Source organism: Stenella coeruleoalba (assembly GCF_951394435.1).
Source record: "Stenella coeruleoalba genome assembly, chromosome: 18".
Lineage (NCBI taxonomy): Eukaryota > Metazoa > Chordata > Mammalia > Artiodactyla > Delphinidae > Stenella > Stenella coeruleoalba.
The window spans coordinates 7,559,692-7,584,949 of record NC_137164.1 but is presented as its reverse complement, the minus strand read 5'-3'; the positions used below and the strand labels follow the sequence as shown (position 1 = coordinate 7,584,949).

The following is a 25,258-nucleotide window of genomic DNA, read 5'->3' as shown; positions in this document are numbered from 1 at the left end:
GCAGGGATTCTTCAATATACACAAATCAATCAATGTGATATACCAGATTAACAAATTGAAGAATAAAAACCATATGATCATCTCAATAGATGCATAAAAAGCTTTTGACAAAATTCAACACCCATTTATGATAAAAACTCTCCAAAAAGTGGGCATAGAGGGAACCTACCTCAACATAATAACATAATAAAGGCTATATATGACAAACCCACAGGCCATATATGACAAACATCATTCTCAATGTTGAAAAACTGAAAGCACTCTAAGATCAGCAACAAGACAAGGATGTCCACTCTCGCCACTATTATTTAACATAGTTTTGCAAGTCCTAGCCATGGCAATCAGAGAAGAAAAAGAAATAAAAGGAATACAAATTGGGAAAGAAGAAGTAAAACTGTCACTGTTTGCAGATGACATGATACTATACATAGAGAACCCTAAAAATGCTACCAGAAAAGTACTAGAGCTAATCAATGAATTTGGTAAAGTAGCAGGATGCAAAATTAATGTGCAGAAACTCATGGACACCAAGGGGGGAACGTGGCGGGAGGGTGGGCGGGTGTTGTGATGAATTGGGCGATTGGGATTGACATGTATACACTGATGTGTATAAAACTGATGACTAATAAGGACCTGCTGTATAAAAGAATAAATAATATAAAATTAAAAAAAAAAAGGAGACAACCAAGAGCTAGAGCTAGGCTGAATGGTAAGGTTCAGGCAAAAGACTGGTGATAGTTGGGGGGTACGGAAGGCTGAGGGAAGGGGAAATGAGTGAAGGTGGTCAAAAGGTACAAACTTCCAGTTATAAGATAAATAAGTTTTGGGGAATCTAATGTACAGCATGGTAACTATAGTTAACAATACTGTATTGTATTTTTGAAGGTTGCTGAGAGTAAACCTTAAAAGTTCTCATCACAAGGAAAAAAATTGCAACTATGTGAGGTGATGGATGTCAACTAAACCTATTGTGATCATTTTGCAATATAAACATATATCAAATCATTATGTTGTACACCTTAAACTAATACCATGTTATATGTCCATTATATCTCAATAAAACTAGAAAAAAATGGGAAAAAAACCCTATTTATAGAACAGTTTTTTTCAAGAGGTTAAAAACAAAGAACAGATGTTTCTGGAAAGCATAGAAACATGGACTTTTTGGGATAGGATGTGTGTGTGTCGGCAGGGGGCAGTGAGTTTTGCAGGAGGTTAGAAAGAGAATGAAAAGAGCCATCAGGGTACACAAGAGAAAGAATTTCAGAATCATTATCTGTGTTGAAACACTGCTCTCTTTGAAATATAATAATGAAGGTACATAATTAACTCACGTCAAGTACATTGATCCGGTCTTGACAATCTGCTCTGAAAAAGGGAACATATTAAAGCACTCATTCACATCCTTTGGCACGTTAAAATAAGCCGCGGCCACTGGCCTCGTGAGAACCTTTGAAGTGTTCAACGTTTAAAATGCCTTCATTATTTGGCAGGTTTTAAAATACAAAAGGACCACAACAACACTCTCCTGTCTTAGAAGACAATCACTTTTTAAATGCATTTGTCAGTGGTGATCAGACAATATTTTTAAGAGGGAAAACGGATTCTACCAAGCCTTTCATTTCACTTTGAGGGTTCCAGAGACGTCTCATCTAAATAAATACTGTTCCTGTATCTATTAGCTCTTGCTGTATTAATCTCAGTGGCATGCAATGGGAAGCACTTATTTCTCACTCACACTTTGTGGGTCCCTAGGGAGGGTCAGCTAGGGTAGCTGTATTAGTCCATTTGGGCTGCTAAAACAAAACATCATAAACTAGGTAGTTTATAAGCAACAAACATTTATTTCTCATATTTCTGGAGGCTGGAATTCCAAGATCATGGCACAAACAGATCTGGTGTCTGGTGAGGACTTTCTGGTTCAGATGGCCATCTTTTCTCTGTGTCCTTACATGGCAGAAGGGAGCTCTGTGGGGTCTCTTTTATAAGGGCACTAATCCCAATCATGAGGGCTCTGCCTCATGACCTAATCACCTCCAAAGGTCCCACCTCCTAGTACCATCACCTTGGGGATTAGAATTTCAACAGATGAATTTTGGGGGTATGCAAACTGACCATAGCAGTAGCTCTCATCCACATGACTCTCATCCTTCTCCTGGGACCAGTGGGCAGCCCAGACTTATGTCTGCTAACATCCCCATTGGCTAAAGCAAGTCACATGACCAAGCTCACAGTCAAAGGCTGGGGAAATACCTTTCAAAGAGTGTGGAGGCAGGGAGAGATGAAGAACTGGGGACAATAGTTTAGTTTACCACAGTGTCCAAAGAAGAAGGCTGTCTAATAGTGCATGTTTACAAATGTAGCATTTCTGGCTCTAGAATGGCAGTCACTTACCTGTTCTACAATTCTGTATGTAGTAAGCCTTTCTGTTTCCAGCCAGATGGGAGGCTACATTCATCCCCAGGCTGTCTGCTGCGAGGCAGTGGGTGATAGTGGCTTTTCTTGGCTGTCCTGCCCTTAGAATACCAAAACTATCTCCAAAGAAGTAACGACAGGTTTGGGAAGAGAGTCAACTAGGTGAAGCAAGGGGATATTTTAGGTGGTGAAACTATTCTGTATGATACTATAACGATGGATATGACACTATGCTTCTGTCAAAACCCATAGAAATTTACAGCACAAAGAGTGAACTCTAATGTATATAAATTTTTTCAAAAATTCATTTAAGAGGTCAAGGATCCCATTTGGGATTCCCGGAAGACAGCAAATGCTGAAGACGCAGCCACAACATGTCTGCAGGGATGAACACTCCAGCCCCAGACAAGGCTTTGTTAGAGGATTAACGTAAAACCAAACCACGTTCATGAGGGATCCACAACTTGAACCAACAGAAATTTATGGACTATTCTGGAACACAGAAACTACAACAAGAGAGTCCATGCTATTAGGAGCCAATGGCACTCAGTCCATGCATGATCTCACCCCCGCCCCTTTGACCTCTTTTGTATGACTGACCCTCTGCCCTGTCCCTAGCCGACTCACAATGCTTCAGCCACTCTGCCTTCTGACTGTTTCTAGGACGTTTCAAGAAACACTTCAAGCTCTTTCCTACTTTGACGCCCTTGCCTTGCTGCTCCGCAAGCCTGGAAAGCTGTTGCTTATCTCTTCACATGGCTGGTTCTTTCCCCTCTTAACGGGCCAGCTTAAATGAGGCCTCCTCACAGGAGCCCCCCCATCACAGCACTGCTCACACTGTGTGTGGCGCTTATATTTTGTAATTATACTGTTCATTTTGACTTGTTTTTGATCTGTCCCTTCTTCTAGAATGTAAGCTCCATGTATGTTTTTTCACTACAAATATATTCCCATGACCTACAACACTGCCACATAGCAGGTGTTCGATAAATATTTATTGAATGAAGGATGACTCATTTTTTAATATTTGGTTTAAGATCCCAATGGAATACGGACCATGATTTGGAGAGTGTTGTGAGGACAGGAAGTCCCACTATATATACTAAACTAAGAGAGAATCGACATGAAATTACTGGTTGGCCACAGCTACAGTCCCCGGTGCTCCAAGAAAGACATAAACAGCAAAAAAGAAAAATGGGGAATTAAGTAAATGCAAATAAAATACAAACCCAGCATGAATGGCAACATGAATATCAATTAAAATGTAATTTAAGGTCAAAATCATTAACGGGGTCAAAGAGGAATAACATGTAATGGGAAAAAAATTAATTAATGAAGAAGCTCTGTATAAGTCATAAGCATTGTTAAACAACACAGTAGCCAAAAATATGTAGCAAAAATCCCAGAAATACAAGGAGACATTGATGAAAACATTTTTGTTGTGGAATGTTTCAAATATTATTGCCTCAGAATTTGACAGGTCAAATATGCAATTAAGGCAAAGGTAGGAGGGGCTTGAAAAATACAATAAACTGCACATTTTTTTCTTCTGATACTCATCTAATACACAAATTAATCTTGGCATAAAAATTTTTTTGCTAATTTTCCCAAAGCAGAGATTTGTTTTTTAACTTTCAAATAGGAAATCAATAATAAAAAGTTTTTAATCCCGTAATTATTGAAAAATTAAGAAACCTCTTCCACATAATTCTTGGTTCAAAGAGGAAATCAGAATTGAAGACACAAATTAAGCATCCAAAAGAGAATAAGAAAAAAAGTTATATCAAAAGTTATTGGGGCTTTCCTGGTGGCACAGTGGTTAAGAATCCGCCTGCCAATGCAGGGGACACGGGTTCGAGCCCTGGTCCGAGAAGATCCCACATGCCGCGGAGCAACTAAGCCCGTGCGCCACAACTACTGAGCCTGCGCTCCAGAGCCCGTGAGCCACAACTACTAAGCCCACGTGCCTAGAGCTTGTGCTCTGCAACAAGAGAAGCCTCGGCAATGACAAGCCCGCACACCGCAATGAAGAGTAGCCCCTGCTCGCCACAACTAGAGAAAGCTTGCGTGCAGCAACAAAGACCCAATGCAGCCAAAAATAAATAAATAAATAATAAATTAAAAAAAAGAGAAACCTACTGGATACAGTTAAAACTAGGTAGGTAGGGAGGTGGGGAGGGAAGAGATGACTTGCAGCCCTAAATGATTTTATTGTTTAAAAATAAAACAAACAGGGTGGGCTTCCCTGGTGGCGCAGTGGTTGAGAATCTGCCTGCTAATGCAGGGGACACGGGTTCGAGCTCTGGTCTGGGAGGATCCCACATGCCGCGGAGCAACTGGGCCCGTGAGCCACAACTACTGAGCCTGCGCGTCTGGAGCCTGTGCTCCGCAACAAGAGAGGCCGCGATAGTGAGAGGCCTGCGCACCGCGATGAAGAGTGGCTCCCGCTTGCCACAACTAGAGAAAGCCCTCGCACAGAAACGAAGACCCAACACAGCCCAAATAACTAAATTAATTAATAAACTCCTACCCCCAACATCTTCTTAAAAAAAACAAAACAAACAAACAAAAAAACCCCAGGGCTTCCCTGGTGGTGCAGTGGTTGAGAATCCGCCTGCCAATGCAGGGGACACGGGTTCGAGCCCTGGTCCGAGAAGATCCCACATGCCGCGCAGCAACTAAGCCCGTGCGCCACAACCACTGAGCCTGCGCTCTAGAGCCCGCGAGCCACAACTACTGAAGCCCGCGTGCCTAGAGCCCATGCTCCGCAACAAGAGAAGCCACCGCAGTGAGAAGACCACGCACCTCAATGAAGAGTAGCCTCCGCTCGCCGCAACTAGAGAAAAGCCCACGCGCAGCAACGAAGACCCAATGCAGCCAAAAATAAATAAATTAATAAATTAATTAAAACACACACACACACACACAAACAAAATAACACAAAGTCATGATGAAATTATATTTAGAACAATTTGGATCTTAGTTTTCCTTGATTATTGAGAAAATAACCTAGTTATGTTCAGATTTTCTTCATTTGAACTATTTTCCTTTTTAATCCGTCCCTTTGTCAACATCACAGTAAGAGTAAATAAAGCGATCAAGAATCTGTCGGTCTGAAAATTATGAAGAAAAACAGGATGAAAATTTCCATTTAACTAAGTGCTAAATAGAGAAATTCTAGGAAGGAGGCAAATATCTGATAATAGTACTCTAAATATAAAATCAATGAGACCAAAATAATCAAAGGATAGTATGTCTAATAGCTAAAAAGACACAATTATGTTAATTATTGATTAAAAAGAGCAAACAGTATTCAAGGGATCAGCAAGACTTCCTGGAAAGAGCATGGATTTCGGAATGAAATAAACTTAGGTTTCAGTTCTGTGCTGGCAAACACATCTGTCCTCTCCATTTATTCATTTCCTCATCTTTGAATACAGGTAATGATACTTACCTAGTGCAGGTGAATGGACAAGGAATGCTATGTGTGAAGCACCTAGACAGGGCTTGGCCTGGGTGATGTGATGATAAACAAAACAATAGAGACTATTGTTCCAAAAGTTTCATCCAAGCCAGCGTCGCTTTTCTGCCCAGCAGGGTTGGGAAGCTTTGCAGTCTTTGAGTGATAACTGATCATGGGAGGCCCTTCAACTCTCCGGCCTCCATTTCCTCATCTAGAAATTGAAGGAGTCTCTTCTGGTTCTGAACATCTCTGGTCCCCTAACCCTAATTACATATTTTTTAATTGTACTTTGTGGAGCTGTAAAGCTTTGTCACGTCTAGCACTTGCCATCTCTGCAGCCAAAGCTAAGAGAAAGGAAGAATGCGAGTGATAACGTGTTTTCCTATTCAGTGTCCATGTTGTCATGCTCAGTGTTACAAATGCCAGCTGAGGGCTGGATATCAGGTGTGTGGGGGGGCGGGGGGTGTTCCTGGTTTACTCTCCAGTTATGTGATTTTTGTCTAAAGCGCTACTTGATCCCAACTCCATGCAAGGAATAAATCACTGTCTCAGACTAACACCAGATTATCCTCTTACCCAGGAACTCGGAGGTGGCTTGGTCAATGGAACTTTTAAAAACTTTTCTGTTGTAAACAACAGCAATTGGGGTCATAAAAGAACACTCAAGTAAAATCATGGCTAAATGTAAAGATGCTTGAAGGATGTGCTGTGTGGATAAACTTCCAGGGGATAACTGACAAGTCTAATTTGATTCCCGAGGAACTTTTTTTTTATTTTGGTTGTTTAATAGCAACTAAATCCTTCCTTTCATTTTATGTGGGGGGCATGTCCCCCAATCCCAACAACTGTCCCTCCCAGGCAGAGGATGTACTCATTTCACGGCACAAGCAGTCATTTCTCTTCTAAGACATCATCCTCATTCCCTGGGTTTGAGGCTAGGGGGCCCCAGAGTCCTAGTTTTGATTCCATTCAGGGGTCACTGACATTCTCTATGACTATAATCAAGGTCACCCACCAGGGCCCTATGTGTTGAGGAATCTTGGAGCGAGAACAGTCTATGAAGTTGTTTTAAAAGCTACAGGTGTGAGGGCTTCCCTGGTGGTGCTGTGGTTGAGAGTCCGCCTGCCAATGCAGGGGACGCGGGTTCGTGCCCCGGTCCGGGAAGATCCCACATGCCGCGGAGCGGCTGGGCCCGTGAGCCATGGCCACTGAGGCTGCACGTCCTGAGCCTATGCTCCGCAACGGGAGAGGCCACAACAGTGAGAGGCCCACATACCGCAAAAAAAAAAAAAAAAAAAAAAAAAGCTACAGGTGTACTTACCTAGACCCTGAGAAGCAATGGGTAGGCTTGAGTAACATCCATATTTGAAACTAAAATCCTGAAGCTCAGGAATTTTAGCTGGAATTTGGTAATTCCATCGAGATTCAGTGTCTGCTGGTCGGGGAAGCAAGGTTTTCCATTCCAGAAACATCTGAGAATGTTGCTTAATCTTTTGAGCTGGGGTACAAACGAAAGGCAATAATTACTCCTTGTAGGCTATTTCTAATTAGCCTCATATTTTCATTTCATTCTGCTTCTGTCAGTAACTTCCAATTTATCACACTAAAACACACTCTTCTTGCATTTAGAGGTATGGTCAATGTACTTTTTAGGGACAGTTCAACCAGGAAATAATTTTCTGCTTTATCAGGCACAGGAAGTACAAGTTCAAATGATTAGCAGTAGTTTCTGAGTATATTGTACATCAGTTAGGAGTGCTCATTTGTTTCTGCTCCGTGGACTCAGGAAGCATGTCTCACTCCAGAAGCCTGTCTAGTCCCTGGGGCAGAGGTTAGGGTGCAGAGTGAGAGATTTTAGTTAGGGCTACGGTTGCCATATAAAACATAGGGTGCCAGTTAAATTTGGGGGGGGCACACCATGTGACTTGCAGGATCTTAGCTCCCCAACCAGGGACCAAACCCATGCCCCCTGCAATGGAAGCACAGAGCCCTAACTACTGGACTACCAGGGAATTCCTGGATGCCAGTTAAATTTGAATTTCAGATAAACAATGAATAATTTCTTAGTGTAAGTATGTATAGGTACTCATTTTTTACCTGTTATACACCATTATTCAGATTTAACTGGGCACCTGTATTTTTATTTGCTAAACCTGGCAACCTTAGATAGGGTAGTGCATATCATCCCCATTATCTGGAAAAGAACCACTCAAAGGAAAAGAACCTTACCGATGGAGGGTTAGGTAAGATCATTGTCATTAGTGGACCGTAGCACTATTATTTTTGGAAATAACTCTGCTAACAAATACTCATTAAACATATGATCCTTAAACACCTCTGAAGCACTGACTAAAACCAGGTTCCACAAGCACTACCAGATTAACTGAGGAGAGAATCACAAGTCGTTTCACCTGGAGCGAGTTCATCCCTAATTCTTGCTACAAAATGTTGGTTCAGAGGCACGTCATACAACACCAACTTTAATTGGGACGTAGATATTAAAAACATGAATATCACCTAATAAGGACCTACTGTATAGCACAGGGAACTCTACTCAATACTCTGTAATGGACTATGTGGGAAAAGAATCTAAAAAAGAGTGGATGTATGTATACACATAACCGATTCACATTGCTGTACACCTGAAACTAACACAACATTGTAAATCAAGTATACGCCAATAAAAAATTTTTTAAAAATAAATAAAATGAAGAGAAAAAATTCAAATCGTGGAAATATGGACAAAATCAGCTACTTGTGATAGGAGATGAAAAAGTGATTAGAAATAAAGATCAAAGTCTTCTCTGAAAAAATAAAATAAGTGATACTAGAAAAAATAAAGTATTCATAACCCTAAAAAAAAAAAGCCACAAATATCATGAGCAATGTCACAACAGTGCTAATTACTATTAACACTAACCTCTATTCTTTTTCCAAAATAGTTTTTCAATAGGTCTTTTCAAAATAAATTCAAATGTACATTGTATATCAAACAACATGTGATGTCACCTACTGGTACTCGAGAGCATTTTAATATTGATTTTTAAAAATTGATCTCTGTCCAGACCAGCACAGTGGGAAAGGGTTTCACTACATGGTGCCTCTTAGTTTAGATGACTCAGGGAGAGAGGCCATGGGTACTCAATGGCCCTCATAATGACCTCATAAACCACCCGAGGAGAAGGCAAGGTTATAGAGAGAGAAGAAAACTCTCGGGCTCAAACATCAGGACATTCCTTAAGCTATTTTGGAAGATCATCTGGTATCGTTCCCAGTAAGCAGCATCTATAAGTTGGTTTTTGTAAATTACTAATGGCTTTATTAATAAATAAATTCCCGTTGAAATACTTGATACAGATGTCTATCCTTCTCCCCAGCTGACACTCAAAAGCAAATGTTTTCAGTTCCTATATGGATTCTGTGCCAAGGTTAAAGGTAATTAAGTCATTGTTCTACCTCAAGACAATCTCAAACCAGTGTGATTAGAAAGAGATATACAGGATACATGGATATGGAATGTGATATCTTGCAACCATAACACTTGGAACTGTGGTTCTCACATGGAGATAATACATCAGAAATACCTAGGAAGGTTATTCCAAAATATACCTGCTGAACCTTATCCCAGACATTGAGACTTTCTAGAAGTGGGACCCAGGCACTTATATTGTGAACAAGCTTCTCATAAGAATCACTCACTCAGAGCTGTGGATAAGGTGCTACAGAAGCCCAGAGGGAGTGTGACAGGCTCTGTTACCGGAAGGGAAGGAAGACAAGAATCAAAAAGGCACACACAGCAAAAGGCGTGTTTTGAAAATGGGTCAACACTGAAGCAAAAGATGCACAGAGTGTTCATGAAATGCGGTCTAGTTGGTGCGAGTGAGGAACGCAGGGAAGCGGGGACTGGCTGAAGATGAAGCAGGAGAGGAAAGTTAGGAGCCATGTTGAGAAGGGTCTTGAGGGGCTGGTCCATGTGGACCAGGATGGACCAGCACAGAAGGAGAGCAACTGGAGATGAAGACCCAGAAAAGACAAAAATCAGGCTCTGGATTTACTCTGAGTTCCTTTGAAGATAAAGATTAAGTCTTTTTTTAAAATTAATTTTTATTGGAGTAGAGTTGCTTTACAATGTTGTGTTAGTTCCTACTGCACAGCAAAATGAATCAGCCATACATATACATACATCCTCTCCCTTTTGGACTTCCTTCCCATTTAGGTCACCACTGAGCATCGAGTAGAGTTCCCTGTGCTATACAGCAGGTTCTCATTAGTTACCTATTTTATACACAGTATCAATAGTGTATAGGTGTCAATCCCAATCTCCCAATTCTTCCCATCCCTCCACTTTCTCCCTTGGTATCCATATGTTTGTTCTCCACGTCTGTGCCTTTATGTACTTAATTAAGATTAAGTCTTATTCTTCATTGATCCTTAGTACATATCACTGTAATAGACCTCAGTAAATATTTACTAAATTAATGAGTGAATAAAAGAAAAAAAAAGAAATGTAATTGCTATGTATTAGCAATTAATCTGAACCACACTCTAGTTACTGCCTATGTGATATATGCTTAAAGTACCTATTAGTTCTTAGTTCTTCTTGACTAATGGTTTTATTGTCTGTATAAAATTTCATGTTAATGAGCTCCTTCGGCATTATTAAGAGAAGTTCCTGATACAAAAGGACCTGACCAAGGTCACATATTGTATAGTATGATTCCACATATAAAATATCTAGAGACAGAAAGCAGATTGGTAGTTGCTAGAGACTAGGGGAGAGGGAAACAGGGAATAATTTCTTAATGGGTACAGGGTTTCCTCTTGAGATTATGAAAATATTTTGAAATGAGGCAGAGGTGGTGGTTGTAGAACATTATGAATGTACTAATAGCCAGTGATCTGTTCACATTAAAATGGTTAATTCCACGCTACGTGAATTTCACTTCAATTAAAAAAAAAACTTTCAGGGACTTCCCTGGTGGCACAGTGGTTGAGAGTCCGCCTGCCAGGGCAGGGGAAGCCGGTTCGAGCCCTGGTCCAGGAGGATCCCACATGCCGTGGAGCAACTAAGCCCGTGCGCCACCACTACTGGGCCTGTGCTCTGGAGCCCGTGAGCCACAGCTACTGGGCCTGCATGCCGCAACTGCTGGGGCCCATGTACCTGGAGCCTGTGCTCCGCAACTGGGGAGGCCACTGCGGTGAGAGGCCCGCACACAGTGGCGAAGACCCAGTGCAGCCAAAAATAAATAAATTTATTAAAATAAATGTTTCTTATGTAAGGGGATAAGGAAGTAGGAGTTAGAAATAAATGTGCGAAGGTGAGCAGAAAATAGTCTAAGAAGGACCACAGCGGTAGATGATGAAGGATCTTTGGGATATATCCAAACTCTCATTCTTACGGATTATTGATAGAATATCACGTTCAAAAGATATGTAGATATTATCTTACTTGGCTGGGGTAATAAGATTTGTGGTTCTTGATTTCTCTTGAAGTTCCAATGTTGATCAAATCTTCTTTAGAATATGATTTCCAAACATAGTCATCATTGTACTGTGTCTGGTTGGGAACAGGATAACTAAGTGAATATGTATATCCTAATCTTCTGGTACTTTTCTGTGAGAAAAGGGTGGAAACTAGAGTAAGGGATTAAATACCAAATTTCACAAGAGTACACATGTCAAATAATTTTTGAAAGATTGGCTGCCTTAAGACTTGATGCCAGAAATAATTTAATTTCTAGGTTTCCCTGAAAAGAAACAATCCTGTATATTATTATGGCCCTTAACAAAAGTAAGAGTGTCCTAAATTTAAAAGAATAATCTGAAATACATTAATTTTTTTAAAGAAATGAGTACTCTTCTGTGTAAACAGTACTTGAGTATAACTAAATACTTGGTGAAGGAAAGTTTCTTTATGTAAAAAGTATTCCAGTTAATAAAAGGAAAAATATAAGAATTAGGATACCACTGGCTTGCAAGTCCCTAATGAAGTAACGCATCTAGGCAATGATCAGCAGTTGCCACTCTGGATATACGTGCCCAGCACCACCTATTAAATACTTTTGTGAAAATACCCAACCTGAATCAGATGAAGTCTTTGGAATATTAGATTACAGGAAATACATGAAAAGAAGGATAGTTTTAAATGACACTATGGGGATGGAGTCAGAAAAATCCAGAACAAATCATCTGTTTCTTCAACAAAGAAATTCTCAGAAAAAAAAAGTGGAGGAACCTGTAGATTAAATGAAGTAAGAGAATACAATGCAGAGACCTTGTCTGGATTCAATTTCTAACCAACTGTTTGTTTTTTTTTTAATTATGAGACAACTGGGGAAAATTTGATCGCTTATTGGCTATTTGATATTAAGGAATTGCTTTTTTAGGTGAGATAATGGTATCGTTACATATTTTTAAAGCATCCTTATCTTTCAAGAGATACATAAAAATATACTTAGACTTATGATATAATGCCTGGAATTTGCTTCAACATTAGCCAGTGGGAAGGCTAAGTGGAGGATATACATTAAAAATGTCCATGTGTTGTTGATTATTATAGCTGGATAATAGCTAGGGATTTATTGTATATTCCTTTGTGTGTGTCTAAAATATTTCATATTGACTTTTTTAAAAAAGAGGGCTGGGTAAGATTCAGGTTACGTCTGTAAGAAACCAAACATCTGGAAAGTGGGATACATCTGGACGCTGCACTATTTCACTTGTCATTCAGATGTACAGATTCAAGCATGACTGTGGTCCTAAATCAAACTGAAGTCATCGAAGGCGCATGAAGACCCTTCCAAAGGGATCACAGCACAAATTGCTTTAAAGGAATAGATTTTCACATCCGCATTTCTCAGTATATTCTTTCTTAACATGTATCTGCCTGAGACACAAAGCTGCATATCTAGTGGGTCTTTTCCTTCCCGCATCCTTTTCTCCCTTCCCCACTTCACCGTAGGATATTACTAAGGTGCATTACACCTCAGGGTGTTAGCTGCCAATGGTGAGAGGGGCGCCGGGAACTTCATTATGGTGATTTCAGGGAACTCCCTTGTAACCCAAATTCCATATACTTCCCTAGGGCTTGCCGTTCTAGGTCAAGAGTAAAGGGTGGGGCTATAACCAGAGCATTATGGCCTGTGCAGGGATGTTCTGAATGTAGGTACACTGGAGATTGGTGTGGCTGACAGTAATGGCTAGTTTTCCCTGTCCTAAAAATTATCAAATGTTCATCCCTCTTTAAGGAGAAGCTTCTAAGAGGAGAGCAGAGAATATAGATTGCTGAAAATGGCTCTTTCCCCTACATATTTAAAGGTAAGCACTTTTCCAGCTTTAAAAAAATCCCTAGGATATGTCACTAGCTGGAAAGAAGAGCGTCTCTGTTTAGATGAAGCAGTACAGGATGGCGATGCTGATTCTTTTCAATGTACCTGGAATCTTTTCTGAGACTATCAAATTTTTAAAGATTCACTGGATAAAACTGGTACATAAAAATCTTGTGATCTTTTTTTCAGATTTTGTATTCATCATTCAATAAGGTATTTAAAGCTGTTTTAACCCAAACATATTATGAAATATTTACTTCAATATAGCCAGTCCTCATTTTATTTTATGATGTAAAATATTTAACAATACATGAAAGTATACGCTAGCTTGTCAGACTAGTAATTTTCCATATATAACTATATACTTACCACATATAACTTTCTCTTTCATTAAATACATAGTAAATGTTTGATTTGGTTTCCAAATAAATCAATGGAATTGTTTCTGATTTTTATGCATGCTATTATTTAATTATTTTCCAAAGTCAAGCACCAGAGTTCTGCACACATGAGAACATATTTAACTAAAGAACCTCATATTTTTTATCATACTCCTCACTTCACAGATAACTTACATATTTAGCTACACATTTCATTGCATTATTTTTGTTACTTGCATGTAATTAATCATGTTAGCCCTGAATCTTTCTACACTTCTCCTGTCTACTTTTAATGATCTTCCCTACAATATGCATTCTATAATTTATCAGTAGTTTTCATAATATTCCTCAAAACATATATTAACATTTAAACTAGAATTGTAGTCAGATTTTTATTTTGACAGGAAGTAAACCTAATTTCACTTGTTGGTTGGACCACAAGGACTGATTTTACCAGCTAGGTAAACATGGTGTAAATTGTATGAGTTAAATCTTCAGCTCAAAGATTTGGATAAAAATATATTTAGAGTATGCAATGACAAAAGCATTTTTATAAAAAAAAAGATTACATTGGAAAACCTTTATTGAAATTAATGTTCCTATTTTCCAAGTCCTTTTTGAGTATATAATATTAAATAAGTTTCTTCCAAATGAAGGAGTAACAGATGTAATTTAATAGTCATTTGTTAAGACGTGCCTTTTCAGGCCATATATGACAAACCCACAGCAAACATCATTCTCAGTGGTGAAAAATTGAAAGCATTTCCTCTAAGATCAGACACAAGACAAGGATGTCCACTCTTGCCACTATCGTTCAACATAGTTTTGGAAGTCCTAGCCATGGCCATCAGAGAAGAAACAGAAATAAAAGGAACCCAAATCAGAAAAGAAGAAGTAAAACTGTCACTGTTTGCAGATGACATGATACTATACATAGAGAATCCTAAAGGTGCCACCAGAAAACTACTAGAGCTCATCAATGAATTTGGTAAAGTTGCAGGATACAAAATTAATGCACAAAAATCTCAAAATGAAAATCAAAATGAATGCACAAAATAACATAGGAAGAACACTCTTTGACATAAATCACAGCAAAATCTTTTAGACCCACCTCCTAGAGTAATGGAAATAAAAACAAAAATAAACAAATGGGACCTAATGAAACTTAAAACTTTTGCACAGCAAAGGAAAATATAAATAAGACGAAAAGACAACGCTCAGAATGGGAGAAATATTTGCAAACAAATCAACAGACAAAGGATTAATCTCTGAAATATATAAACAGCTCATGCAGCTCAATATTAAAAAAAACAAACAACCCAATCAAAAAAATGGGCAGAAGACCTAAACAGACACTTCTCCAAAGAAGATATACAGATGGCCAAGAGGCACATGAGGAGCTGCTCAACATCACTAATTATTAGAGAAATGCAGATCAAAACTACAGTGAGGTATCACCTCACACCAGTTAGAATGGGCATCATCAGAAAATCTACAAACAACAAATGCTGGAGAGGGTGTGGAGAAAAGGGGACCCTCTCGCACTGTTGGTGGAAATGTAAATTGATACAGCCACTACGGAGAACAGTATGGAGGTTCCTTAAAAAACTAAAAACAGAATTACCATATGACCCATCAATCCCACTACTGGGCATATACCCTGAGAAAACCATAATTCAAAAATACACATGCACCCCAATGTTCATTGCAGGACTATTTACAATAGCTAGGTCATGGATGCAACCTATATGCCCGTCGACAGACGAATGGATAAAGAAGATGTGGTACATATATACAATGGAATATTACTCAGCCATAAAAAGGAACGAAATTGGGTCATTTGTAGAGACGTGGATGGACCTAGAGACTGTCATATAGAGTGAAGTAAGTCAGAAAGAGAAAAATAAATATCATATATTAACACATATATGTGGAATCTAGATAAATGGTACAGATGAACCGGTTTGCAGGGCAGAAATTGAGACACAGATGTAGAGACCAAATGTACGGACACCAAGGGGGGAAGTGGCGGGGAGGGGGGAGCTTGGTGGTGGTGGGATGAATTGGGAGATTGGGATTGACATGTATACACCAATATGTATAAAACTGATAACTAATAAGAACATGTCTAAAAAAATAAAATAAAATATTTTAATAACAATTTTATATAAAAATACAATAAAATAAAAATAAAATTCAAATATAAAAAAAAGACAGGCCTTTTCTGTATACTTCTCAGAAAAACGAGATAGGGAATAACTCAATAACTGGATGACAAATCATCTAATTATTTGCTTTCAATGAAACTGAAGGAGTACACAGCCAAGCTGTCAGCCAATCAATCATTAAAAAATCACCTTGTGGGCTTCCCTGGTGGCGCAGTTGGTGAGAGTCCGCCTGCCAATGCAGGGGACATGGGTTCATGCCCCGGTCCGGGAAGATCCCGCATGCCGCGGAGCGGCTGGGCCCGTGAGCCATGGCCGCTGAGCCTGCGCGTCCGGAGCCTGTGCTCCACAACGGGAGAGGCCACAACAGTGAGAGGCCCGTGTACCGAAAAAAAAAAAAAAAATCACCTTGTGATTTTTGGCATATAACCATAAAGAGTTCAGAGTATCGAATGGCAATGCTACACTAAAACTCCTTTCATTCACATCTACTTAATTATGAGAACAAGGTTTCTCAACACTAGCATTTATAAATTGAAAAAAAAAAAGCAGGAAAAATTGATGCTGAATGTGGTCTCATTCCCAACATAATAACACTCAAATCTGGAGACATAAAGTAATTGAAAACAAAACAGCCCCATTTATCTCATCAAGATGCAATTCCAAAAAATTTACTTTTTCTGTTTAGTAATTATTAACATTTGTAATGTGTTTATTGCTTTGAGCAATTCTGTACTAAAAATAATTGTGATAACTCAATACTTAGGGTCCTATAACATGTTTAAAAATTAATGTCAATTAATATACTGAAATAGTTGCAAAGAGGTATAATGGAGTGATCAATAAATTGCTTTCAAACACAAAATATATTAGAGCAGCGTAAAATTCTATGGAGGAAGTAGACTGGGAGTAAGAGCTCAAGAAGGAAAGAGAATGAAATAAATGATCTGTTAAAGAAGAGCTTGTTTGTATATATTTTTTAAAAAGGGTCAGAGTGAGTATCAATTTGCTAAGGTGGTTAGATTACCCACTGGTTATATGTAAAGAAATGATTTAATGGTCTTGTTTTAAAATGTCAATATTTAGGATGGGCTGGAAGTTTTATCTTTTACAGCTATTTAAATTTATAATAAGAACTTTTCTGTGGACTTTAAAAATATGTGAATTTGAAGACCACTGACCTAGACTCCATAAGTACCCATTTGGTTTTGGCTTTCATCCCAAATGTTTCTTCTTCAGACAACTGTTACTGTTTGGGAAGCTGGCATAACCCTTACTGTCAGGTGGTAAACCTCCCAGTAGGGGATATAACGTGACTCAGTGGGATAGCCGGTAACTCGGAAATTAGGAGTCTTGCAGACCTGCACTTTTTGGAAGTCTGTCGTATACTATGCTGGGGAAAAATGAATGAAAATTTGGGGGGTAACTTCTTCGTGCTATAGTCACTGGACTAGTGCTTTCAGTTTGTCCTCAGAACAACCACCTTATGCAGCAGTCATCATTCCCACTTTGCCAACCATAAAACTGAGCTGTAGCTGGCTGGTTACTTGCCTAAGGGAGCAGAGGAAATAAGGGGTAATTAGAGCAGGGAGCTGAGGCTGGAACCCATTTCTGCCTGACTGCACCACAGTCTGAACAGTAGTCCATTTGACTTCTCGACAATGTGAACTTTTAAGGTGAAAAGATCCTCTATTTTGGAAGTAATTTACAGAGTGAACACAGACAAGGGAAGGTCCTCCATGCTAATTTCCCACCTACCACTGATGCAATGAAAGACAGGGCTTTCGCAGCCCCACCCTCTCTCACCCACCAATGAGCTTAGAGAGGCAGCTGATGGACAGAAATTCCCACCACCCTCGGTTCAGGTGGAATTGAGGGAGAAGTTGCAAGCAAACATTGCTTTAGGAAGCAATAGTTGGAGGAGTGAAGGTAAGGGTAAGGGGACTGTGGCCTTGTTCCAGCTTCCAAGACTAGTATTGGGTGGAAGTGCTAACAATTACTCACTTATCCAGTCATTCAGTTGTCATTGCCTGCCTACCGTATACCAGGTAATGAACTCAATTCATGCTCCATGTCTAGGTAGCACAGTTCTCTTGACTGTATACTGGCTCTGTTGTAAAGCATGACGCACAGTGGCTTTATGAAAGATCCATGTGTTAATTTTCTCAATTTTCCTGTAGGAGCTTGGGATACTCTTTGAAGGGGAAACCCCCTCTGATGCTTGGAGGAGACCTGTGCGTGCAGTGGGTCTGATCTGAGTTCATTTTCTACAAGCCTTCTCTGATTACTCTCTATTGGTTTTGGACTCTGAATAATAGAAGAAGGGTGAACAAATTCAAGCGTGTATATCAATCTGATTTGAATAGGGCTGTACCGAATGAAAGCAGGCACTGCTCCTGTCTTAGGTGTGAACGCAGTCTTCGTCGTGGTGGCGTAGGAATCCCGATCGGTATCACCTGCTAAAAGCACAATAAAACAGTGTTAAATGTGGCAAGCCAGCATATTTTGATCAAATGTTGTTTTAATAATTAAAATAATTTTGCAAGAGACAAACGTTTTGGGTGGTAATGCAGAGTGTAAAGGAGTGAAGGCCCACTTGTGAGCTCCACTAGGGTAGAGGGGAAGCTCAATTTACTTATGAGTTCCCCCCCTAGATAAAAATAGGTCTATTGTTTTTCTTGAGAACTCACATATACTATTTTAAAGAATTCGAGCAATACATAAAATAAAGAAAAGAGTTCATTTGAAATTCTATCATCTTAGGACGTTCACTATCGCTGTTTTATTGCCTGACTTTTCATGCACCACATTAGATATACCTGTAAATGCATGAACTAATTTTACACAAAGAGGGTCATAGTTTCCATGTCAGGTTCTCTCCTGGACCCCTTGTCGTGGCTCCTTCCTGGCCCTGCTTGTAATCACCCTCCTCCCAGGTAGCCCATGTTAACAACTGTGCCTGTTTCTTTCCAGACTTTTATAACTGCTACTGTAATCATATACAGATTGATATATACGTACATCAATACATCATCACATTGGGTTCTAGTCCTATTTTGTTTTACAAAAACAGGCTCATCTTACACAAAGTGTCCTCTTCTACCTGTCACTTAACGTCGCCGTATGGGAAGCCCCTCTGACGCGTCTGGTGCAGCTGTAATTAGTTCTTTGTAACGACTGTGCAAGATTCCGCGGCATAGCTGTTCTTTAAAGCTGTGAGAGTGAGTGAGCTCAGCAAGGGAGGGAGTGGCCTTAGAGGAGGTGACGTCCAAAGGCTGAAGCCCGGGGCCCCCCAGTGTCAAGAGGCTGGGGAGATGAGGGGAAGCCGGTGAAGGAGGCTGAGAAGCTCAGTGAGCGAGGTGAGTGGAGACCCAGGAGGCTGTGGTGTCCTGATGGCCGAAGGAAAAACATGATTCCAGGAGGAGGGAGGGACACCTACAACGGCAAATGCTGCTGGCGGGCCCAGAGGGTGAGGATGGAGAATTCACCAGTATGCAGACACGAGGACTGATCTGCCCCAACCTCCCCTTGCGAACGGAGGTACCACCAGATTACTTGGGAATATATTTTTAAAATTTAATTCGATCATGCTCTCTTTCTTCATATCTAGGCAGCTACCTGTGGCTTTTTAGATTTCACTAGCACCTGGGTGAAAAGATCCCTTCCATGTTCGAAGCAAAGCCGTCTGGGGTCCATCACCTCACCTCTCACACCGCACCCACCTCACTGCCTGCCTTTTCTCCCGTTCACGCACCCTGAATACAATTGCCGTAAAGCATCTTTCTCAAAGGTGTCTTCAATTTCCAAATAGTCTGAAAAGCTATATGCCACTGCCTACATATAAAAAAGAAACACTTAGTTTTTGCCATCTGTGTGCTTCTCCCATCTCTCCATCTCTCCACCTCTGCCAGCCAGGGCTTGTTTCTCATCGAACAGGTCCTTGAATCCAGCCAGGCAGCTGCATCTGCCCCTCTGTAACTATTCACCCGCCGCCTTCACACGGGGTGAGCTTCACCTCCACCTGAGGCTTCCCCGGGCTAACTAAAGCCTTAGCCCCTGCCTGTCACGCTCTGTCCTTCTGTTCGCAGACTCCTGGCTGGTGTCTACGCTCTGATCCCATTATACTAGAAATGACATTATCCTTTGATTCTTCTTCTTTAGTGGGAACCACTTTATACTTTAAAGCATTTTATTCCAACAGCAGAATTAATGTTCTTTGTTAAGAGAATTTCAAGCACGGACAAGTAGGTGGGGAGAAATTGTGAGGCTGTGTTGCTCTTAAAATAAACTATCACTTCACCTGATTTGAAGCTCTGAGTTTGACTCTTAGAAGGATCTGGAAGGATCTTCTGCACAGAGACTGTCTTTTTCCGAAGCAAGCAACACCAATCTAGGCCTGATCACTCTGCAGATGCAAGTAGGATTTGAGAGGAAGAACACCCTAGATTATCTGGTGGGCCCTAAATGCAATTTCAGTGTCCTCATAAGGAAGGCAGAGGGAGGTTGGCCACGGAAGAGGAGGAGGTGATGTGACCATGGAGGCCGAGACTGGAGTGATGGGCCACAGGTCAAGAATACTGACAGGGCTTCCCTGGTGGTACAGTGGTTGAGAGTCCGCCTGCCGATGCAGAGGACACGGGTTCGTGCCCCGGTCTGGGAGGATCCCACATGCCGTGGAGCGGCTGGGCCCGTGAGCCATGGCCACTGAGCCTGCACGTCCGGAGCCTGTGCTCCGCAACGACGGGAGAGGCCACAACAGTGAGAGGCCCGCGTACCGCAAAAAAAAAAAAAAGAATGCCGACAGCCACCAGAAGCTGGAAGACGCAAGGACAGATTCTCCCCAAGAGCCACCAGAGGGAGTGCAGCCGTGCCAATAGCTTGATACCAGGCTTCTGCCCTCCAAACTGTGAAAAAAATAAATTTCTATTGTTTTCAGCCACCAGTTTGTGGAAATTTATGGCGGTCCTTGGAAGGAATACAGCACTTAAGAGCCCAGTCGATAGTAATAGCTCGATAGCAATTCGTCCATAGGCGTCATCGGCCTCATCCTATTTTGAGACCAGAGCTGGACAGTGACACATTAGGCCCACCTTTTAGAGGGTGACCCTTCCATCAGTGGAGGATGGAGTAGCACAGAGTGGCTGTTAGAGACTCAGGACCGGAGGTGAAGGGGCAAACTCCCCCAGGGGAAGGGACCCTTTGGAGGCAGAATCAGTGACGCCTGGAGATGACATTGAGGTGTCAGTGAAGCTGCCCTCCCCTCTCCTTTAAGCAGATGGGACCCTCCTTACTGAGCTTCCAAGTCTAGGAAGACAAAGAGTATAGTTTTGTACGTGTTGCGTTTGAGGCCCTTCTGTGCCATCCAAGTGCATCTGGTAGACAGATGGATATTTTGGTCTGAGATCTAGGAAGAGCATCTGAGTTAGAGATAAAGATGAGAGAGCCATTGATTGGCACCTTTATGTAGACTAGAAGCCCTGTGGCAGGATATGGCCACTCACATAGGGGATGTAAACCAAGAAGGAGAAAACCTGGAGGACGCCAACATTCCCAGACAAGAGGGGGGAGAGCAGACAGTGAAAGAAACCAAGACAGGGTGGCTAGAAATGGAGGACGAGACTCAGGGGAGTGGGGCGGGGGGCCGGGGGGGGGCGTTCCTGGGGAGGGCTCCAGCTCCTCTGCCTGGACACCATAGAGAAACTCGTGTTGTAAATATTTTTGTATTAATTATTTTCATTTGCTCTTCGTAATTTACAAAGGGATGAATGGGATGAAAGTATGCATTTCATTCATTCTCCTGGGACTACAATTCTAGGGAATTTGCAGTTGAACAATCCCCACTGCTCCGTAGCCACCAGGGAACCACAATTACCCAGCTAGAGGGCTGCGATGGGTTATTATTGCCCTGAGAAAGACCGGGATGGAGCTGACTACACAGTAATCATGCCAGTAGCACCACAGCTAGAGTGGCTCTCCCTCCACTGACACAAACAGCTGAGTTAGTACACCAGCTGCATTCGCATGCAGAATTAGTATTAAAAGCACTGCCTGTTAGATACAAAATCCCTTTGAAAGAAAAATCAGCGAAGTTTAGAAGCGACAGCTGAATGCCATAGTTCCCAGCCTCTGCTACAGCCGCGGGGGTGGGGGTGGGGGACGCTGCAGATCCTCTTGGGGGTCGCTTCTCTGCAGTCTGCAGCCCCTCCCCGCCCTCTTTCTGCGCTGTTTCCCAGATCCTGCCGGGGATCAGGGCCCCCGCTGGGTCTGCTCTCTTCAGAGCTCCCGACCTCTGTTGCTTCTTTGTCTTTGTCTTTGTTCTCCAGACACTAGGCCTTCCTTTTGCTTGTCCCCTCCTGGACATTTCATGGGGTGTTTAAACTCCGAGCTGTTTAGGGAGGGCTTTGACAGAAGGTATGGCGAAGGGCTGGAAAGGGGCAAGGTCGTGAACACCCTTTCATTTTCCCTGACTCCCAGCCTCTCCTTAAATTGAGTCCCACCCGTAAGGGGGAGGCACACACCCTTGAAGACCCGAGCGGCCTTCGCTCCAGGCACCGCGTCTCCAAGGGAGACCCCGTCCCCGCCCCCCGCCGGCTGGCAAGGTCCGCAGTCTTACTTGGCAGGATCTTGTGGCCGCATTGAGAAGGACACGGAGCCTCGGGCCCAGGCTCTGCCATTCTTGCTTGAAGAGGCCGTCGCTGGGCCTCTCGCACCAGCCGGGCTGGGTGCTGCGCGGCTGCTTTACGACGCTTCGCCATGGAGACGCGGGGAGGTTCCCGGCGGCTCAGCCCCCGGCAGACGAGGTGCAGGGCGCTTCACCGGGCCGGCTGGGGGACCCGGTCTGAAAGTAAAAAGATGTGTTTCTAGTAATATGAGGGATACCTTACTTTCGTGTATTTGTCTAGTTCATGCAATGAGCTTTCCCGAGAACTGTCTTATATATATTTGGGGAGAGGAGCAAAAGGGGCCGAAGAGAAAGTAATATTGTCAGATTTTCAACTGCAAATTGCCAGCTATGCACAGTTTTCAGCTTAAGCGAATGAAGGCGAAGTCGTCAGGGATCTTGCAGGATCCGAGCAAGAGGAATTAAAAATCACAAGTAATCTTGCGTTACGTGGAACTAGAACCAGAGTTTCTGAGATAGTTTCATGCCATCAAACTGGTCATCTCTGCACAGGAATTAGGAGCCGGCAGGGAGGTGAAAGAAAAGTGCGCTTGGAAAGAGGAGTGAGTAGGGACGTGTGTGACACCTTTCTTCTCACCAGCCCATGTTCCTGGCACCAAAAATCGTTTTTGTGACGGTCAATGTCATCATTCTTCTGTCCCCACAGGTTCAACTGGGTCTCTCACCCCCATGTATGTGGAGGGTCTTTTATATTCATATTAGTTGACAGCTACCTGGTCGTTTGGCACATAGGTGCTTAGTGATACTGAATGTCTCCTGGCTAGGACACAGCTGTTACCCACTCGGATGCGAAGAGGAAACAGTAAGTACGCATTGGAGACTGTTGGCACCATGCTTAGAAAGCAATTTACAACCATCCCTTAACCTTTCAAGGGGTTATTCTAACATAGACCTTAAGCGAACAGTGAAGTAACAAAAGGGAATTTATCAAAGGAGACAGAATAGGCATCAAAGTAAGGATCCCATGTACCTATGCAAGGATTTCTTCAAACTGAAGAGCTCAACCAGAAGTTTCTGAGAGTAGCGTCCCATCCATGTAATGGAATGAATATAACAGATTTAGGCTCTCAAATTTATAGCGATGAATGGTGGGACACACAGGCTTCTGTCGATGTTATTAGAAGGAATGAGTCTAAATTAGGATTTAGTAGTGGAGTCTAAATTAAGAAAGTAACACCCAATAACAGATCACTGTCTGGAAATAGTAGAGCTAATTAGCATAGCATAATTTAAAAGAAATACACTTTAAAAATAGAGCAGTGAGTATATAGAATTTTTGCAGTGAATTTGTATTAATATCTTACATTTGTCTCGTCTTAGGCAAGCTGTGAAATGGCGGGGAGGGATACACGCTGAACCGAGAGCCGGAAGATCCGTCACTTTCTACCTGAAGGCCTTGGGCGTAAAGCAGGTACTGCTCCGGGCCTCAGCTTCCTTATCTGTAAAATGAATATGTGAGTACCCACCTCAGTGGGCTGTAAAGATGAATAATTCTAATGATAATTTGTAAATCGTAAAGCCACACACACCTAAGGTATTGCTCTTTTGTCTTATTACTCTTTTGATCTTTTTTTAAAAAATTTAATTTTATTTAAAAATTTTTTAAAATTATTTATTTTATTTTTGGTTGTGTTGGGTCTTCATTTCTGCGTGCAGACTTTCTTAGTTGTGGCAAACTGGGGCTACTCTTCGTTGCCGTGCGCTGGCTTCTCATAACGGTGGCTTCTCTTGTTGTGGAGCACGGACTCTAGGTGCGCGGGCTTCACTAGCTGTGGCACGCGGGCTCAGTAGTTGTCGCTCACAGGCTCTAGAGAGCAGGCTCGGTGGTTGTGGCTCACGAGCTTAGGTGCTCTGCGGCATGTGGGATCTCCCCAGACCAGGGCTTGAACCCGTGTCCCCTGCATTGGCAGGTGGATTCTTAACCACTGCGCCACCAGGGAAGTCCTTCATTCTTTTTTATAGCCTTTCATTTCTGCTTCTGCTTCTGCAGACGGATGGTTGATACAGGCCCATTTCATTATGAGCAGTACAGCACTCTTCCTGCCTTTGAATTTGGGTTCCTTGAGGCAACTCCGTTTAAGGATTAAGCAGAATATTTTTCCTTTCTTCTTTCCCTCAACAAATACTGAGCACCTGAAGTGAGCTGGATGATGACATTAAGGGCAGTGCCCAGAGTATTATGGGACCTTGGGGGAGGGGGAGAGGAATTGCCTGAGCTGAGTTTTCCAAGATGCCCGGGAGGCGACCAGATGAAGAGGGAGAGGTGCCCCAAGGCCCAGGAAGGACCCAGGAGGGGGAAACAGCCTGTGTCCTCCAGAGGCCCTGTGAGCTTGGTCTTGCCATACTGTGAAGGGGGAGGGGGACAGCCCAGCAGCCCCACAGCCCCGCTGAGGAGCTCCACCTGAACATGAGGAGTGTGCACTGAGTGGGTCAGGCAACAGCGTGAGGGCTCAGGTCAGTAGTTTAAGTAAATCCTCTTTTCCAGGAGTAAGAGAAGCAAGGTTCCATTCACCTGCCAGAGGAGATCCATCACACAGACACTAAGACCTTGAGGTTGCCAACGCTCCTGTGACAGTTTTGAATTGACCAAAACCAGTTGAGAGCAGCTGCATCAAATGAATTAAATGGGAACTGGTTCCCAATTCACATTATTACAAGAAATTTCTTTCTGCCACACACACGTACAGAGGGAGCGCGATATGAAGAAGTCAAGATGGGGCTGGGTGGTGGAGGGAAGAGACAGCAACGAAGGAACACTCAAATTTTTTTTTTCTTTCTTCCTTTTTTGCGGTACGTGGGCCTCTCACTGCTGTGGCCTCTCCCGT

General features: G+C 42.1%; 1 protein-coding gene across 1 annotated transcript in view; it reads right to left on the bottom strand.

Annotated features, from left to right (window-relative positions):
• TEX26 (testis expressed 26) overlaps positions 1–23,934 on the bottom strand; it is a 52,985-nt gene extending 29,051 nt beyond the window's left edge. The window contains 7 exon segments of the mRNA XM_079903441.1: positions 7,200–7,338; positions 7,344–7,376; positions 11,328–11,492; positions 17,299–17,302; positions 18,126–18,210; positions 22,365–22,589; positions 23,738–23,934. Coding sequence (XP_079759567.1) covers positions 7,200–7,338; positions 7,344–7,376; positions 11,328–11,492; positions 17,299–17,302; positions 18,126–18,210; positions 22,365–22,506 — 568 coding nt within the window. The 5' untranslated portion in view covers positions 22,507–22,589; positions 23,738–23,934.
• Positions 23,935–25,258: the final 1,324 nt, after the last annotated feature.